We start from the raw sequence: 18,039 nt of genomic DNA on the forward strand, positions 1-18,039 counted from the left end.
CACATTTCATGGGTTGCTACCCTTGCACATATTGAAATTTAGGATTGTATATATTGAAAAAAAAGACTTTTATTTAAATAAAAACACGAAGAGTAGTTATAGATATTGCAGAAAAAAAAACGGTGTAAACCCCACGCAGATCTATACAGACTAACTAACAGGGCAGACTACTATTGTTCAAAACGAAAGGACACGGCCAGGAGTACTTACCTACGAATAATAATGTTAATAACAAGCACACATGTTGTTATGATTATAATACATACCTTAACAATAAACCAGTGGACTTGGCGATGCACTTACCACACCATACGTGTATAACTATGGTTAGAATGTAGTTAATAAAATGGATAACAAACAGATAATAATATTATAATAGTAGCGTTTACCTTAAAGGATGTCGCTTATTTAACAAGTGCTTGAATAGACATGATAAAGATATACCTTTTACAAAAAACTATATATCGTGTTAGTTTTATAGCTGGCTCAAATACAGTATGACTGAACATAATAACATTTATAGACTTACTATTATTTTTTTATTTAAAGAAAGAAGAAAGAAGAAAGAAGAGAGAAAAAAGAAAAAAAAAGGAAAAAAAAAAAAAAAGTTTTAAATAGGGCAGGTTAAAACTCAGAGAGAAAATAATTCCCCACCTAAACTACGAGACGATCTTGGAGGGCGCTTATCTGGCTTTTGTTTTGCTTCTTTGGCTTTTCTTTTGTTATTCTTGCTATTTTTGTCACCAACATCCAAAGAGACAGGCAAAGAAGTAGAGACAGCAGACGAGCCAGAAGGAGTAGATGAAGCCATGGGGCCAGAGGGGGGTAATGAAAGTGAAGGAGATGGTAAAGAAGGTGAAGGGGGAGGTATGACTGGAAGCGAGGAAGATGTCGGGGGAGAGGTAGATGCGAAAAATTCAGAAGTAGGAGAGGGTACTGATGTGATTGTTGGCATAGATGGAGTAGGTGGCATAGATGGCATAGATGGCATAGATGGAGTAGGTGGCATAGATGAGGTAGGTGGCATAGATGAGGTAGGTGGCATAGATGAGGTAGGTGGCATAGATGAGGTAGGTGGCATAGATGAGGTAGGTGGCATAGATGAGGTAGGTGGCATAGATGAGGTAGGTGGCATAGATGAGGTAGGTGGCATAGATGAGGTAGGTGGCATAGATGAGGTAGGTAGCATAGATGAGGTAGGTGGCATAGATGAGGTAGGTGTGGTAGGTGGCTTAGAAGGAACAGAGAAAGTTGGAACAATTTCATCGTTTGTGATCGAGTAAGCTTCCATCGGAATATCATCGTAAGCATTGTCATCCGTGGACATGGTACGCGTAAAAGATGAAAGAGAGGGACCAGAGGCATTACTTGAATTAACACGGAGGTTAGCCATACCACCCAACATCGATCCGGAAAGGGGCTCACGAACATTGTCAAAAAGATTGTGATTAATTTTGCGCTAAAAAGCCATAAGGTTAATTTATAGATAATTCTTATAACTGTTAAATTTTACGTACATCTTTTTTTTTGTTCAACAACAAAGACTTCACCATCTCACAAGCGATCCAGTTTGCGTCTGCAAGATGCAATGGAACCATTGGCGTATTAACATCAAGATCAAAGATACGACTGGCAGCATCATCCTCGGGTGGAATCCCTGAATCACCAGAGCGTTTGTTCCAATAGTAGACAATGCTTTCAATCATATACGTAATCTCTTTTCGTTCATGCTTATTGAGTTTCAACCAATTGACGCCATTAACACCAAATCTGTCTCCGAGGTATGCAGCCAAAAATTCTCGACAAAGATGATGAGTATTGTGATACGCCTTTTGAGCTTTACCCTCTAAAGCCAACAAAGCTTTATTGTTGTTTTCATAATTGACAGAACCATCGAGACCTTTGAAATACTTTTTTGTTGAATCGATAACGAGCTGGACCGTGTAAGAGGTGTTTGGCTTTTCGATGGTTCTCCTACCCAAATGATTCATGTTGTCATCAAAGCCATATTCAGAAAACTTTGCTTTGTAATAATCCATGGCTTTTGTGATGGTTTTGCGAAGTTTCATTGCCACGGCTTCCCTTGCTATAATTTTATAAAATGTAAGTCTTGTATTTAATAAATGCGTAACTTTTTTTTAAATCCGAAAACGTTACCATCTTTTTCTTGGGTAGATTTTGGGCCAATATCGGTCCTGTTACTTGATCTTGATGCATTCTTGATATGGCTGCAACAATCACAATGTTTACCTTCAGGCAAATGAGTATGTTCTTTCAACAGCTTGGGAACAATAGAACTAACAACCTCTTCAACCATAGGTCTCATTAAATCAACGATTTCTTGAGCGTTAAACCATTGAGAAGGCAAGGAGTTATTTGTGCTCATTTTTAAAAAAATAGATATGTATCTGTAGAAAAAAAAATCAAAGTTACAAGGCAATTTATATTCTGTCACTCACTTTTAATTCATGTAGTCCAGTCAATCTGCACCAATCACAATCCATGCTTCGCCTGCCAAAATGGATATGATGTCATGTAACACACTGATGTAATTAAAATAACCGTGGCCTGATCATTTCGACAGGACTTGTCACTGGATAAGGAAATAGCTTAGCATGTCGTTTCTTAGGAACCAACAATAAACAGGATTGGTTTTGACAAGGACTTGTAGCCAAAAAGGAAAAGTTGCGTGTTTCCTGCTGATAATATATGATGTAAGCGATTTTAAAAAATACATAAATAGCTCCCCAAAAAAGTGTTAGATACTTCCTTTCATCAATTACTTTAATCCAAATTTCTTTGATATATACATGTCGTCCCCAATTAACAAAGTCCAAAAAGCTAAGACGAATCGTGTCCCCAAACGTGGCATAGCCGAACTTCTCGTTGGAAGTATGGCTTCTTCCCGTAATGCCCCTATTACTCCTGCCATCACTACCGACACTTCTGATACTGCTTCTTCTTCTTCTTCTTCTTCTTCGTCCCTATTCCCAACCCGTGACACCTCTGGTGCTGCTGCTTCTACGGATCCAGCTGATAATATGGATGTTGATGTCGAATTTCACGAAGATATTAGCATGGTTGATATTGATTCTGACGTTTTGATCTTGCCACGCGAAGAAGAGATTCGCCTAGACGAACTAGATCACGAAAAGTTTTTGAACGGTGGATATTCTGATCCGGATTCTGACAACGAAGGTGTGCTTGAAGAACTCCCAGAATTTAACGATTTCGCGACAGATAACTCCACTGATATCGAAGAAAATTTAGAAGGTATGTCATTAGATGGTGAAAATTTATTACCTTTGGGTACATTACCTAACATTACCTGAAAATAGTTGTATCTGTCCATTACACCAATCAAGAAGGACCCATTATCAAAAATGTTGTTATTCCTGACTACCCTTTTACTCAAAATGATCTTGATAGCATACAGTTCAACTACATTTGCATCAACAACAACATGACGGTGCAGGCCGTAGCCAACATCAAGTCATTCGTCGAAATGCTAGTAAACAGAAATAAGTCGCGTAAGTAAACCATTTCCCGTGGCCTCAAGTAAGCTTATTTGTTAATCCAATCTACCTTACATTAGAATTATCTCCCAAAAAAAGAGTACCTGCATTGAAGGAGTGTATGGCCATGATTAGAAGGAAAATACCACTGGATTTTGTTCGTACCCATGAAGTTTGCTCCGCTAAAGGCTGTTATCTTTTCGATTCTGTTGAAGATGTCACATTAACGGCTTGTCCTGAATGCGGTGCTGCCAGAAGTGCGAAATCTGTTGTCAAAATGGTAGATATCGGGGATCATTTGAGTAAGATGCTTGCTTGTGATGGATTTCGTTCCGAGGTAGAGCAGTATAGAGATGTAATCGATGCCATGACAGAAGATGATCCATATACCGACTTTTTTTCAGGCGCTGCTTACAAGGAACTCCGTGAAAAAGGTTTATTTGAAAATAAGCAAGACCTTGCCATTGTTCTCTGTGTGGATGGGTTTACTTCTAAAGTTTCAAGACAAAGCATGGTGATGGTTCACGTAATAATTCCAAGCATCGATCCTTCCATTAGGTATTATTTCAAATATATATAGTCCAGGTCCTAAAATTAATACTGATATTGTAATGATTTTCCCTATAGGTATACAGATGAATATACGTTTCAAGTAGCTATCTTCTATGGAGATACCAAAACCAATTTTAGTTCGTACTTACGGCCTATAATCAGCAGTCTCGATACTTTGAGTACAAACCCGATTGTAGTTAAAAAAAATGGTGTTCATGTTGCTACATCCAAAGTTTTTAATCTTGGTGTGATTGCTGATGGCGTTGAGATCAACCAGCGTTTGTTGATGTTTGGTGGTCATACAAGCACGTATGGGTGTAGATTCTGCTTGGGTAAGTAAACGAGTCCTTACAGAATACGAAAATCCGTTGACATTTCTCTTATTCAAATTAGTGAAAGGAGAGCGCCCAATTGATGGTGGAAAACTTGGCAAATATTTTATTGACAGAACTTCGTCAATCAGATCAAAGTCCTTGTTGCTGTTGGAGGAGGATATTGTAAGTGCTCCATTATGAAATCATCTACCAATACTAAATATATTACCTCTATAGCCTGCCGAATTCAACAATTACGCGATCAAAAGCCCTACACCATTTGGACGCTTAAACACCTTTCTGTCGATTGATTTTTTCATGTGTGATGAGCTTCACATGTTCTCTAACGTCAGCAAGCTCTGTTTTGACATTCTTTCTCCTCGTTACAACGACCGTTACAAGTTTGCTGGTAGAGAAGATAAATATCCATTTTGCCTTTCTTCTGCCGAATTTATAAAAATCAAACGATCCATGGATGACTCTCGTTGTAATATTCCCTCTGACTTCAATGGCTCCTTCCAGGGTATTGTCTCTGAAAATGCTCGGTCGATGTATCGATCTGTCGATTGGATTGCCTGGCTGGTTTACGTGGTGCCCACTCTGATTGCATCTATCTTTGGTAGTAGGAATACTGCTGGTAGAAGTACTGCCTCTGCGTTGATTTCCCTTTCTCGTGGTGTAAAACTGAGTTTGCAGTGGTCCATTAACAAAGATGATCTGAAAGAGATTGAAAAGTAATTAGTCAATTAATCATATATTTACCAAGCCTAACCCTTACTAACCTCCAATGTCATTAAGATCTTTCGATGACTGGTTCAAGTATCTGGACAGCTGCCTAGTATCTCAGACCATTTCTCGCACGATCCTCAAGTACAATATGCATCAACTGCATCATATTCCTTACATGATCAAGCGAATGGGGTAAGCTGCCTTTACCAATAGTTATTAACTGTATAATATTTACTGACTAACTTTCTTTAGGCCCCTTAGATGCTACTCAGCCAGATCTCTCGAAAGGTCCATTGGAGCTTACAAAAAACGAATCAGATCAACGATGCATCCAGGTGTAAATGCTGGTAATATCATGGAAACGCGGGAAATCTTCAAGTTTTTTCAATTGTCCAAAATATTTGACTTTTCTGCCTTGACTGCTGTTGCCAACAATCCCAATAATTACATGTCCCATCCCAACAATGATCCTAATTCTCCTCAACTATGGTCTCCTTTCCATGTGTCTGATGCGGGTTCATTGGTTGTACTCAATTTGGTCCGAAAGCTGACATTGGACAAGACTAGTTGTATCAAAGGTGACATTCGTACTCTTCCTTGGTTGAAAGCTTTAATGGATTGTTTAAGTCGAATGGTTGGTTCAAAGCAGGTCAATATCCCCAATTGTTTTCTTCGTCAAGAAGTGATAATTTCGGCCAAACTGTTTTTTGACAACCAGGTGTACATTTCTTCCATGTCAAAAGAAAAAAACAAGTCGAGCTCTCGTGGTGGCGAGTATGTGATGTTTACTGCTGTTCATAAAAATAGGTAAGTGTTTGTTGTTGTGTTTCTATTGTGTGTATGCTGAATTTCTTTTAAATATAGTCGTTTCTCTTCGGTATCCAACTGGTATGTCTGCAAGGTCCTTTTCTTCTTCAGATTCCAAATGTTCGAGGAAAGACAGGGGTCCCATTACGTGTATGGTGAGTTGATGAGAACTCATGGTGTGTCGCCATACTCTAAATCCGTTCCTCGTGTCCAACCTTTCAACGGAACCGACAAAAAATTCGTGGTTTTTGACGCTGAGGATATTGTTTCTGTCGTTGGCTTATTGAAAGAAACTGGTGATGAATCTACATTTCAATATGTACTTCGAACTGGTGATGCCTTCGAAAAGGACATGTCTGCTACGGCTGGCCAAGTAAAAAACATTGTTTTAACTTGAGCAAAAAAATAAAAATAAAAATTGAAAAAGGAACGAAAAAGCAAAAGTTGAACTTCAGCACCACTAGAGGAAAAAAAAAATTTTGTCGTGTAACAACAAATGTACCCTCTCCCATTCAAACATTCACTTTTCGCTTATTACTTCCATCAATATTAACTTTATAAACTTTTTTTTCTTATCAACTATAATAAATATGTCAACAAGCATCATTTCCCAACTTTTAATTTCATTTTTACGGTAGTTTTTCATTTTTTTAAAAATCGGTATCGGTGCAGTTTTTAAAAAAGACCGGCGGTATCCGTAATTTCTAAAAATTGCACCGATACTGGCGGTATCGGTCCAAAATATGTTTAGACCGGTAAAAAGTTTCAGGGTGCTGTTGCCTGTTCCGTCGTGGCTCAATCGTCTTAAGGTCACCGCAAGTTGGATATGAACATCCGTTTGGGCGACAAAACTCTTGTTGTTGAAGACAGGATGGTCTTCAATAAGGCGAAGAAGTTTCAAGAAAGACTCCTTCTTCATTCGACACATCTTGACAAACTCTTCGTCATCCCACTTGAGAAAAAACTCACGGTACTGGTTAAGTTTAGGGATGCCTGCTCCACTGTTCAAAACGCGTTTCGTTTCTAATCCGCTCAATAATTTGTGCATCTCATCGGCTTGTTTATCGTCTTCAATGATGACACTGTGCTTATGCAAAGTTTTCATTTCTTTCAAGGTTTGTTGTCTGGTTGATACTTTGGGCATTTTAAAGGTAGTTTATAGAGAGATTTATAAGTAAATGAGTAGTAAAAGAGGAGTAAAAGAGGAACTAAATCAGAGAAGTGCTAGAGTGTACTTTGACTAAGTGACAAGGTTTTTAGACAGTCACCCACACAAAAAAAGCTCCCGGAATTTTTAAAAAAAGCGCCCGATAATTTTACAAAAAGTTTAATGTTTGGGACCCCCTATTACAGTTTATCCATTCAATGACAGGGTCCTTGATTGGATTACTAAAATAAATTTATGAGAAACTAGAAGATTCGGCAGCTACTCAACCAATCCAGGAACGATTATGAAATCTGATTTCAGTTTGACATGTGAGGGAGCTGGTACTGTGTCGTACCAATAGGAATGTATTCGCAATATGGTACTTATAATACATAGGTTATATGTATTATAATTGAGTGACAAGATAAGAGTAATTGTATTCGTGGAATTAGGCGTCAAATACGACAAGGAGGATATTCTACTAATTGATGCTTATTGTCAAATTTAGCTTTTTCAATTATAATTTGGGCCATGGTTTTAGCTGTATAAGCAGGAAACACGATATCTGTCATGTAATCAATTCTTTTGATCAATTCCTCTTCAGACTTAGGCTTACGTTGTTCACTTGATACAGAAGGAGTTTTACGGAATCCGTATGGCTCGATATTTTTTCTCGCAAACATGGGAGAAAAAGGGCGTAGAGTTTAATCTCTTCGAAATGTTGTGTTTTGAGGTAAGTAAAAATTATAAGGCAGTTTATGAATAATTTGAGACTGTTTATAAGATTGTCTTTATTATGAAATAAAATGAACAAGTATTTATATAAAAAAGACTATCTGCTGTACCACTATCTTTAGTGTATCTTTGAAGTTGTTATCATTTTCCCAGTGTGTATCCTGTTACCTTTAACTGCTTATTTTGTAAATATGTTACACTTGGAATTACTGTCATCTTAGACACATTGTACTTCCATATCTTTAGTAAGCCTTTGTCACTGTGTTCTTGTAACCTTGTGATATGATAGTACTAACTATCTATATTGGGTAATTGATTCCTTAATCATTCTTAATGTATTGATGTCATAGATATAGGTTTATTTAATGTAGCAACAATATAGCAGATCACCACACGAAATACGATTATTTAAAGCTAACTGAACAGCATTCAAATGTAAATCCCAATCGTCACCGACATCTCGCGTTGCCTTAGAAAGTAGTCTTTTAACTGATTGAACGTAACGTTCACTGATACCATTTGCACTTGCATGCAGCGGTGTGATGAATCTATGATCAAAACCCATGCCGTCAGCGAGATCTTTCGCAAGACAATGTTTAAACTCCGCGCCGCTGTCTGTTTGTAACACAAGCGGGAATCCAATTACGGAAAAAACCTCAACAAGCGAACGCAGAACAGTGGAATTTTTCTTATCAGGAAGGGCATGTAATATGCAAAATCTAGTGGTTACGACACAATTATTTTAAAATAATTATTACCAATAATTGAGGTTGTATTTAATGGACCACCTAAATCAAGTGCATAATGATCACCAGGGAGACAACTATATATAGGTCTCAAAGGATGATACCCACGTTTTTGTATGTTATGCTTTTGGCATTCCTTACATTTACGTACAAATTCGATACAGGCATCGATTAAATGTGGCCAATGGATCCCTTCACTATGAATTCGTTTTACCATTTGCTCAGCAACTTAATGGCCTACTTTATTATGTGCATCATCTAAAAGATCTTGACGTTCTTCTTCAGGAGCGATTAAGTAATCTGCATGGATACTCTGCCCAGTTTAAACGTAAAATACTTGCTTGACAGCAGAATAATCTGTGTGATCTATGTCATGGTAGTCTAACTCAGTGTAACATTATTAACATATACACTATTGTGTTCCTCAATGGGAGCGGGATCGTCACAACAATGATTCTTATCCTTGTTATCTGACGTCGATGAACTAACTTCACGAAACAAAGCAGAATTACAAGCCACGGATTCATTTTTTCTGATACCGTTGCTAAACTTTTGTGGTATTTGACAAAAATATTACAATGAAAAAGTAATGAGAAAAAAGTATATCTTTATTGGAGGTAAAAATAGACTAAAAGAACTCTGCTGCGATGAAATAATTGATCCTTTTTATATTGAACAACTTCCCCTGGTAGTTGTGTTGAGTCAACCTTTCTGGTCTTGTAATAAATCTATACTCAGTTTCCCGCCTTTCATTAAATGAATTCTACTCGTTAGAATTGATTATAATTAACTTCGCCCTTGTGGAAATCGGTGTAGATTTATAAAATAAAAACAAGAAAATTATCAAACTTGCAAAAATTAACTAAGGCTTTATTAAACAAATAAAAAGGGGTCTTTATATACACATTATTTCAGACATTGATCACAGATGGGCTGATGACGGTCGTGGGTAGATTCATCCAGATAATACTCGGATGTAATGATCCCATATAGAAAGGCCATAATGAGATGTCAATAACAATAACAATAACATTCATTCTTAAACTGTGTATGTCTTGTAGCACAATATTCAAGGGAAAATATAGTTCTTAATTCAGATAGCTGTGGCCCCTCAATGTGGCTGATGTAACCTTCATATGTGTTCATATCAATGTTATTATTTAAATGTATGTCTTATACTTGTATGAAGGATGATATGAGATCAAGCCTGTACATAAAGTAAATGATCAGTATTTAATATAACAGTATCAATAAGAATTATATTTAGGATTATCAAATGGAAGATTTAAGAAGTGTAGATAGAGTCATATATTAAGTATATAGCCTCGATCACGACAGCCCTGAATCAACCGATCTGGGACACTCTTATTGTTTTGTTTGAAATACGGAACTCCAGTAAGATATTGTGTAACGGTGGCTAGTTAAAAGATGCATAAGGTTTTTGTGTTTAATTGGCTGTGGTAGAACATGTAGTTATGTCTGATCATTTATCCATTCTGTTGATTATTTTTATCTAAGACATGGGTAAATATGTGATCCTAAATATAGAACATCTTATCGATGTTTGTATATTTAGTTGTTGATTATAGGCATCCAAATATTCCATGCACTACTTCTTTTATACACTTACAGTCGTATAAGTTGTGTTTATCAATATATAAGTAAATGAACCATTTATATTAATAGCTGTTCTATTCTCTCTCTGGGTAGCTAATCCATTGAGAGAACTATTAATATTAAGTTTCTCTTTCTTATAATTCTTGATTGATCTGAGAAGTTTCTCTTCTCGATCGGTGATATCGTAACTCAGTGGTATAGCATTCTGTATCCAACTGTCATTCGTATATGTAGTAAAAATAGACTTTAAGAGAGAATAGATTTACAGAAAAAAATAGATAAAAAAACAAAGAGAATACAATTATAAGTCTTGTCGATTTATTTGTATAAAAATTGATTAAGAGCTAACTAGACGGGCAGGTTTGCCCTGATATTTATAGAAGATAGAAGATGTTGTGGCTTGTATTTTTGACAGCTCAGATCCATCGTAGTTTTATATGATGGACCATTCATTTGGTTTATTGAAGATCGTAAGGTAGCTGTCCTTGATTTATTATTGTTCCTTAAATTCTCTGATCTCTCATTGGTCGGAGCCTAGAGTTGTGTTGTAATGAAGAAATTTCCATAAAGCCGGGTTACTTATTCCCGATCTTTTATCCGTGAAACATCTTTCCTTTTGTAGACAGTAGCATTTATTATGTGGTTTTAGCACAGTATATCGTATTTAGGCCAATCATGCAATCTTTTATATAGAAGTATGTAATCGAAGTAGGAGAAGTTGTATAGCAGTATACAAGCGTATGCTGATATGCAACATCAAAGGTTGTTTTAATTTCATAGTTTATTTATTTAGACGATTTGCTTAATTATTCTTTAAGTGGATCGTACCCAAATACGACACCTTCAAAGCTTTTGGTCAGATTTTCCACCGCATCTTGGATGACAGCTGATGGGTTTTCGTCAAAAACGTCCGTAAGGTAAGCTTTGTGTTGTTCATTTAGCTTGCTTTCGGGTCTGTTTGAAGTGCGATTGGTTTTTTTAAAGGGAATGTTCTTATCTGGATCTTGATCGTAAGCACGTTTCTACTTTCTTGCAGTCTCATAGTTGACGTTAGCGGCTTTGGCAGCTTCAGACGGTTTCATGAGCATTTCCTGAATGAAATAGAAATAACGCAATCGATCATCATCTGTGTAATAGTTGTAAACAGTTGGTCTTTCTACCCTTTTTGCTGCTTCTGACATGTCAATATCCTTAGGTTCTTCATTATCTGTGGTTAATTTTTTTATTTTTAATGTAGTTCTTGAGATTCACTAATTTTGTCATGCGAAATGAGGGTTCTACAACAAAATTTGATGCTTCTTCTCCAGATGCGTTTACAATTCCGCCTCTACCATCTTCTTGAAAGAAATTCATTTTGAATTATTTTATAAAAGTTCACTGAGCAGGTAAAAATATTTGTAAGAAGTGTGTCGTGATCGAGGCTATATACTTAATATATGACTCTATCTACACTTCTTAAATCTTCCATTTGATAATCCTAAATATAATTCTTATTGATACTGTTATATTAAATACTGATCATTTACTTTATGTACAGGCTTGATCTCATATTATCCTTCATACGAGTATAAGACATACATTTGAATAATAACATTGATATAAAAAAATATGAAGGTTACATCAGCCACATTGAGGTGCCACAGCTATCTGAATTAAGAACTACATTTTCCCTTGAATATTGTGCTACAAGACATACACAGTTTAAGAATGAATGTTATTGTTATTGTTATTGACATTTCATTATGGCCTTTCTATATGGGATCATTACATCCGAGTATTATCTGGATGAATCTACCCACGACCGTCATCAGCCCATCTGTGATCAATGTCTGAAATAATGTGTATATAAAGACCCCTTTTTATTTGTTATTATAAAATGGATGTTCCGTAGAGTTTAATAAAGACGTGGGTTGATTGAATTTAAAGTGAGCACCAAATCAATTAATAGGTTTTGATTAGACCTTTGTTATCGTATTGTTATTAAGGGAAAGAGAAAGGAACAATCAAGAGTTCGTAGAAGAATCAAGGATTATATTGTATGAGTTATTAAGTTAACGAGAAGCTTTTATCAAGACTGATTTAAGTATGTAATGGTACTTCAAAATAGAGTTGTTTTACTATACAGGGTCTTAATTACGTTATGATGGTTCCGATTAAGGATGTTTCTTAACGAATTTTAATAAAAGTAAATGATTTTGTTTGACGGAGTAAAGTGTGTACTGTTTCTGATTATAGAAAATAATAGAAGGTGTTCACACAAGGTCAGAAATATATAGAATGGTTCCAGATAAGGATGTTTTCTTATATATTTATACAAAAGAGAAAGAAGATATAGAAGAGTTTTTATTGAGACTGTTTAAAGTACGTATGTTACTATTCAAAAGAAAGTTGTTTACTGTACAGGATCTCGAGATTTACTGAATGGTTCTTATAAATTAAGATGTTTTCAAGTAAGTCTTTATAAAAAAAAGAAGAAAAGAAAAAGAGAAAGAATAAAAGATAAAGAAAGAAAGAAAAAGAAAAGGAAGTAAGAGCAAATATGGCTCGGTTATAGTAAGTTTTGTGAGAGTAAAATATGTCTGAAGTTTATTAAAAAAAAGAAGGGGTTATTTATAGTCGTTTTTACGAATGGTGTAACCATCGTACTTTGAAAGCTCTTAATTAATGCCTATGTTTGGTTAAAATGTTTTCTTACATTGTTTAATAAAGCCTTAGTTAATTTTTGCAAGTTTGATAATTTTCTTGTTTTTATTTTATAAATCTACACCGATTTCCACAAAGTGGGCAAATTAAGTTCAAACATTCGGGCAAAATAGCTTTTTTTTCTGGGCAATTTAACTTCACGCTGTTGAGGATGTCATAGATTATAATAAAAGAATCATCACATTTTACATAATAATGGATGATCATGTATAAATATTCATGGCTCACACTTCGCCCCATTTGCTATCATCAGAACCGTTGGTGTCTGTGCACAAGGGGATTTGCCTTGTGACGAGTAAAATATTATAATACCATAAAAGTATAGTACAATCCCATAGGCGGAATATTCGGTTACTGAATATTGCACGCACTAAACTTTCTCTTTGGCATTTACGTAATGTCACCTGCGGAGATGAATTTAGATCCTCACGTACTTTTGTCTTTACTTTGTAAGGCAGGAATTACTTCATAACATATTTATTTAAACAGACATTACGTATAACATTATATCATATTCCTCTAACGCGTCACATATATTATCCGAAAGCCATCTAATCATTTAGTATAAATACCTGTAGTTTTTGCTAGTAGAATTCCCTAATCTAAATTTTCTCGAAATAAAAGATATACAAAGTTCTAACAGTATTTTCTTTTGTTACCTTAATTTACATTTTATCTCCATCCCAAACATTTTTTACTGTTAATTACTCAAATGAATTCTACTGGTGTCAACTCTCCTGCTGCTAGTCAAGTTAGCCAAGACTTTATGGTTAACCCTTTAAATGTATCCGCTGGTAACGCTCCCTTCTTCGGTGCTAATGGTTTCAATGCTACTGGTAATGCTGAAGGTGACGAACAAATGAGTGAACCCCATACTCTTGGTTCATCTGCATCTCAAGCTGGTTCTGCTTCCGCTCCTTTGGATGAGCATGCAATGTTGAATAATATCATTCAAGGTCTTCGTGAAGAGAAGGCTGCTCTACTTACTGCTTTCAGTGAGGCTCGTGCCAGAGGTGATTATGGTGCGTCTGATATTGCTCTGGAAGACATTGATCGTATTAATCGTCAGATTATCAAGTTGAACGGTTTTGACTCTGCTTCTGTGGCATCCACTACCAACTCTGGTAGCTATGATGGTTTTTCTTCCTCACATTCTGGTGATGGTCTCTCCTTGTCTCGAAGAGACTTACCCCGTTTCCAACTGGCCTCCAGTATTGTCCGTCCTTTTCCCAACGATGAGGTGTTTGAATCTGCTGAGCATTTCCTGCAGACGTTTGAAAATATTATTGCTGGTTCTGCCCGAGATATGGAGAAGGTGTGGAAACAATTTTTGCCTTTGTGTTTGCCTAGTAATGACCACGCTTGGGTCAACACGGAGTTGAAGAAGTGTACTTCGTGGGCTAGTGCTCGTACCGCGTTCAAGGAGTATCATGGGTCATCTAAAATTACCAGCCACTACACGGATATGGTCTTCACGATGAAAATGACCATGCAAGAGTCAATCACGGATTATTCGAAAAGATTCTTGCAAACAGTGTTAACGCTGGTTTAGTCCCAAACGGACCCATCGAATTGCTGATCGGTTCCTCTCTTCCTTGGTCTTGCCTGTGCCAAACCATTCTACGTATGACGCTGGCTAGAACCGAAATTTTCGCCAACAAGGACAAGGGTTGGACGGTTGAGTACATTACCCAAGTCGGTCGTGACGTGCTAGGTGATGATAACTCAGTGTATGCTGGTGCTGCTGCGGTGATTCCCTCTGGTGTGAAGAGAGAGGAGTTCTCGTCTGGTCGTGACGTCGAGGTCCGTCGTAAGAAGTTCCCTTTCAAGAACAAGACTGTGAACCGAGTGTCTAAATCCTTCTTCTGCACCCAACATGGCAAGAACGGTACTCACGAGACGAAGGACTGTTTTAGTGGCAAGAAGAAGAGTGCGATCGCAAGTGGCAGCCGTAAGTGTTACAGGTGTCAGCTTCCTTGGGCTCCTGGCCATCAGTGTCAAGAGAGTCGTCCTGTCCTTGCCGTTTCCGGTTCAGCCGAGAAACAGGCACCACCAGCCGCTTCCATTGAGGAGCAGGCCACGACCGAAGTCAGTACGATGATGGAGGGATTGTCGTACGACAATTGTAAGTATCCGAATTACGAGATAAAGAGAGATTCAGAAAGTAAAGCTAATGCATTTAATCTTTTGACTCCTATAATTATAGAGAACGAGCACCTGGTCGGGGCCATTGATACGGGTAGTAGTACCACATTTATAAAAAAGAGTACACTATTAAATAAACTAAAAATAAACAAAATAAATAAGTTAAATGGTTCCTATAATTTTTTGACTCCTAATAGTGGAGCAGCTCGCATTGGCAAAACTAACCTTTTGAAATGTAAATATTCTAATGGTATTGTATTTGATCATGCTTTTGAGGTCATGGAGTTCAATGATGGATTTGAGTTTGACATTTTACTTGGCAAAGATATTCTTCCTAAAATGAATATTGGTTTGACCGGGGTTGCTTATAAACTTGATGGTGCTTTGTCACACTTAGATGATAATGCAGCTTTTGAAAATGTAAACATTGATCACGCTAATGAACATGAACCCGATAATTCGCCTGCAGGTACGCCTGAAGAAAGAGCGAGATTCTTCGATCTTATAAAAGAATCAGTTGATCGTAACCAAGCTATTTCACCATCCTCATCTTGTCCTATGCCTGAGTCAATCATTCGTTTACCAACTAAAGAAGGAGCTACGTCATATCGCAGACAGTATGCCATTCCACATGCGTTAAGACCAGTATTAGATAAGCAAATTGATGAGTGGTTGAAAACTGGTACAATTATAAAGTCTAAAGTCAACACGTCCTTTAACCATGCATTGTTACTTGTTCCTAAACGTGACAAGCTGGGTGCAATTGTATCGCATAGAGTCGTAGTTGATCTGAGAGGCTTGAATAATTTGCTTCCTCCTTCCTTTAACTTTCCTGTACCTTTGGTCAGAGAAATATTTGATAACTTGGCTCATAAGAAGGTATTCACCACTTTGGATTTATCGAACGCGTATCATAGATTTAAGGTGGCGCCTGAAGATGTTCACAAGTTGACATTTACACACAATAATGCCCAGTATTCGTTCATCAAGGGATGTTTTGGTGTAAAGATGTTAACATCACAATTCCAGAAATGTTTAGCGACCCTCTTTGATGGAGTTGACTGCGTTCAGAATTTTGTAGATGATTGCATTATTGCCAGTGATAGTATTGAGCAACATGCGAAGGATGTAAAGCTAGTCGTTGACAAATTGACGTCCGTAAATTTGATTTTAAATCCAAAGAAGTGTTCTTGGTTCCAGCACTCAGTGCGACTCTTGGGCTTTGTAGTTAATGCAAAAGGCACTAAAGTAGATCGTCAGAAGTTGACTGGTAGTGTTGATAAGTGGCCTATTCCCAAAAATAGTAAGCAAATCCAATCGTTTATGGGTCTGATAAATTATTTCAGAGAGTACATACCTATGATAAGTAGAGTAGCCGAACCTATTTCCAGATTGAGTCATGCCCCTAATGTAGAGGAATTATGGACCGATGTTCAGACACGTAGTTTTGAATCTTTGAAGAATATTTTACAATCCAATTTGGTGTTACACTATCCAGACTTGAGTAGAAAGTTTTATGTGGCTACAGATGCATCACTTTATGGCGTTGCTGCGGTTCTCTATCAGAAAGAAGAAAACACAGGACGTGAACAATATGTGAGCTTCGTGTCATCTTCCTTACAACCTTCTATGCGTCGGTGGTCTACAACTAAAAGAGAATTGTATGGTGTCGTTTTAGCACTCACGAAATTTAGAAAATTTCTTTGGGGTCGTCACTTTACCATCTTCACTGATCATAAAGCGCTCGTTTATCTTCACACTCAAAAAGTGGCTAATCCTATGATGGTTGGTTGGATCGAAACACTGCTTGATTTCGATTTTGACGTAGTTCATATCCCTGGTATTTTGAATCGACTCCCCGATTTATTGAGCCGTTTGTATCCTCCTCTAGAGGATGATCGCAAACTGGTGGAGGATAGAGGCAGAAATACACAGACTAAAAAAGATAAAAATTTGAAGCGAGTTAATATTAAAAGAAAGAAATACAGCAAAGACGAAGTTATAAACGTACTTGCGAATAGATTGGTAGAGAGTAGAGATGATACCACCAACTATATGACTCCTCCTGAAGAAGAGAGAGATTCCATCTTGAAAGAGACTCACGCATTTGGTCATTTCGGTTCCCAAGCAATTGTCCGTGATATTCATAGTCGAGGCATGCATTGGACCAAGATATATGATGAAGCCAAAATGATTGTAAGCTCTTGTCCTGAATGCCAAAAGCACAACATATTAAAGAGAGGTTATCATCCTTTAACAAGTGTTGTAGCTCATCGTCCTTTTGATCACGTTGCAATTGATTTAGCTGGTCCTCTCGCTCCAACTGAAGAAGGATATGTTTATTTATTTGTACTGACTGATATATGCACTAAGTATATTGTGATCAGACCCTTAAAGAATAAGCAATCAGATACAGTGGCAAAGACGTTGATGAGTATATTCGGTGACTATGGTGTAGCTCGGTGTATCCAGAGTGATTGTGGTAGAGAGTTTAAGAACTCCGTAATGCATAGTATTTCAAAGAACTTGGGAATTGATAGACGATATACAACGCCATATCATCCACAAGGAAACGGAAGTGCTGAAGCTGGTGTAAAAATTGCCGTTAATATGTTGAGAAAAATGGTTCAATCCAATGGTCGAGATTGGAGTCATTACTTACCTATCGTTCAGCTGTGCATGAACAGATACATCAAGAGCAAGACACTTAGTTCTCCATTTTCCCTTATGTACGCTCGTAGAGTAAATCTACCTGATGACTATGCTGATGCTGAGAAGTATCCACTTCCAAAAGACTTGATGACAGTTGAAGAGTTAGAAGAACGTATCGAGTACATGGAAGGTATTGTGTTTCCCGCGATCGAAGAACGTACGAAGAAGATCAATGAGGAATACAGCAAGAGATACAATAATAAGAATGTGCTTGTAGATATCCCTGTCGGTTCACACGTAATGGTTCGCTTGAAGAGTAGGGCAAGTAAGCTTGCACCACTTTATGAAGGGCCGTATACAGTGGTACGTAAGAATCA

General features: G+C 37.1%; 3 protein-coding genes across 3 annotated transcripts; all 3 read right to left on the reverse strand.

The window, feature by feature from the left end:
* Positions 1 to 482: 482 nt before the first annotated feature.
* Positions 483 to 2,563, reverse strand: EV154DRAFT_67488 (uncharacterized protein). Its single transcript, XM_051607726.1, has 3 exons — positions 2,158 to 2,563; positions 1,518 to 2,086; positions 483 to 1,459 (listed from the first exon to the last, which is right to left on the reverse strand). The coding sequence occupies exons 1-3, from the start codon at positions 2,384 to 2,386 to the stop codon at positions 632 to 634; spliced, it is 1,626 nt and encodes a 541-aa protein (XP_051452391.1). The 5' UTR covers positions 2,387 to 2,563; the 3' UTR covers positions 483 to 631.
* A 4,956-nt stretch (positions 2,564 to 7,519) lies between these two features.
* Positions 7,520 to 8,713, reverse strand: EV154DRAFT_606719 (uncharacterized protein; the record flags this gene model as incomplete). The annotated part of the gene is made up of 4 exons (XM_051607555.1): positions 7,520 to 7,688; positions 8,219 to 8,378; positions 8,558 to 8,622; positions 8,697 to 8,713. 4 exons carry the CDS (start codon positions 8,711 to 8,713, stop codon positions 7,520 to 7,522), a joined length of 411 nt encoding a protein of 136 aa, XP_051452392.1.
* Positions 8,714 to 11,365: 2,652 nt separating this feature from the next.
* EV154DRAFT_429818 (uncharacterized protein) lies at positions 11,366 to 11,515 on the reverse strand (the record flags this gene model as incomplete). Its single annotated transcript, XM_051596494.1, has 1 exon — positions 11,366 to 11,515. The coding sequence occupies one exon, from the start codon at positions 11,513 to 11,515 to the stop codon at positions 11,366 to 11,368; it is 150 nt and encodes a 49-aa protein (XP_051452393.1).
* Positions 11,516 to 18,039: the final 6,524 nt, after the last annotated feature.

Source organism: Mucor mucedo (genome assembly GCF_025094135.1).
Source record: "Mucor mucedo strain NRRL 3635 chromosome Unknown EV154scaffold_147, whole genome shotgun sequence".
In the NCBI taxonomy this organism is placed as follows: domain Eukaryota; kingdom Fungi; phylum Mucoromycota; class Mucoromycetes; order Mucorales; family Mucoraceae; genus Mucor; species Mucor mucedo.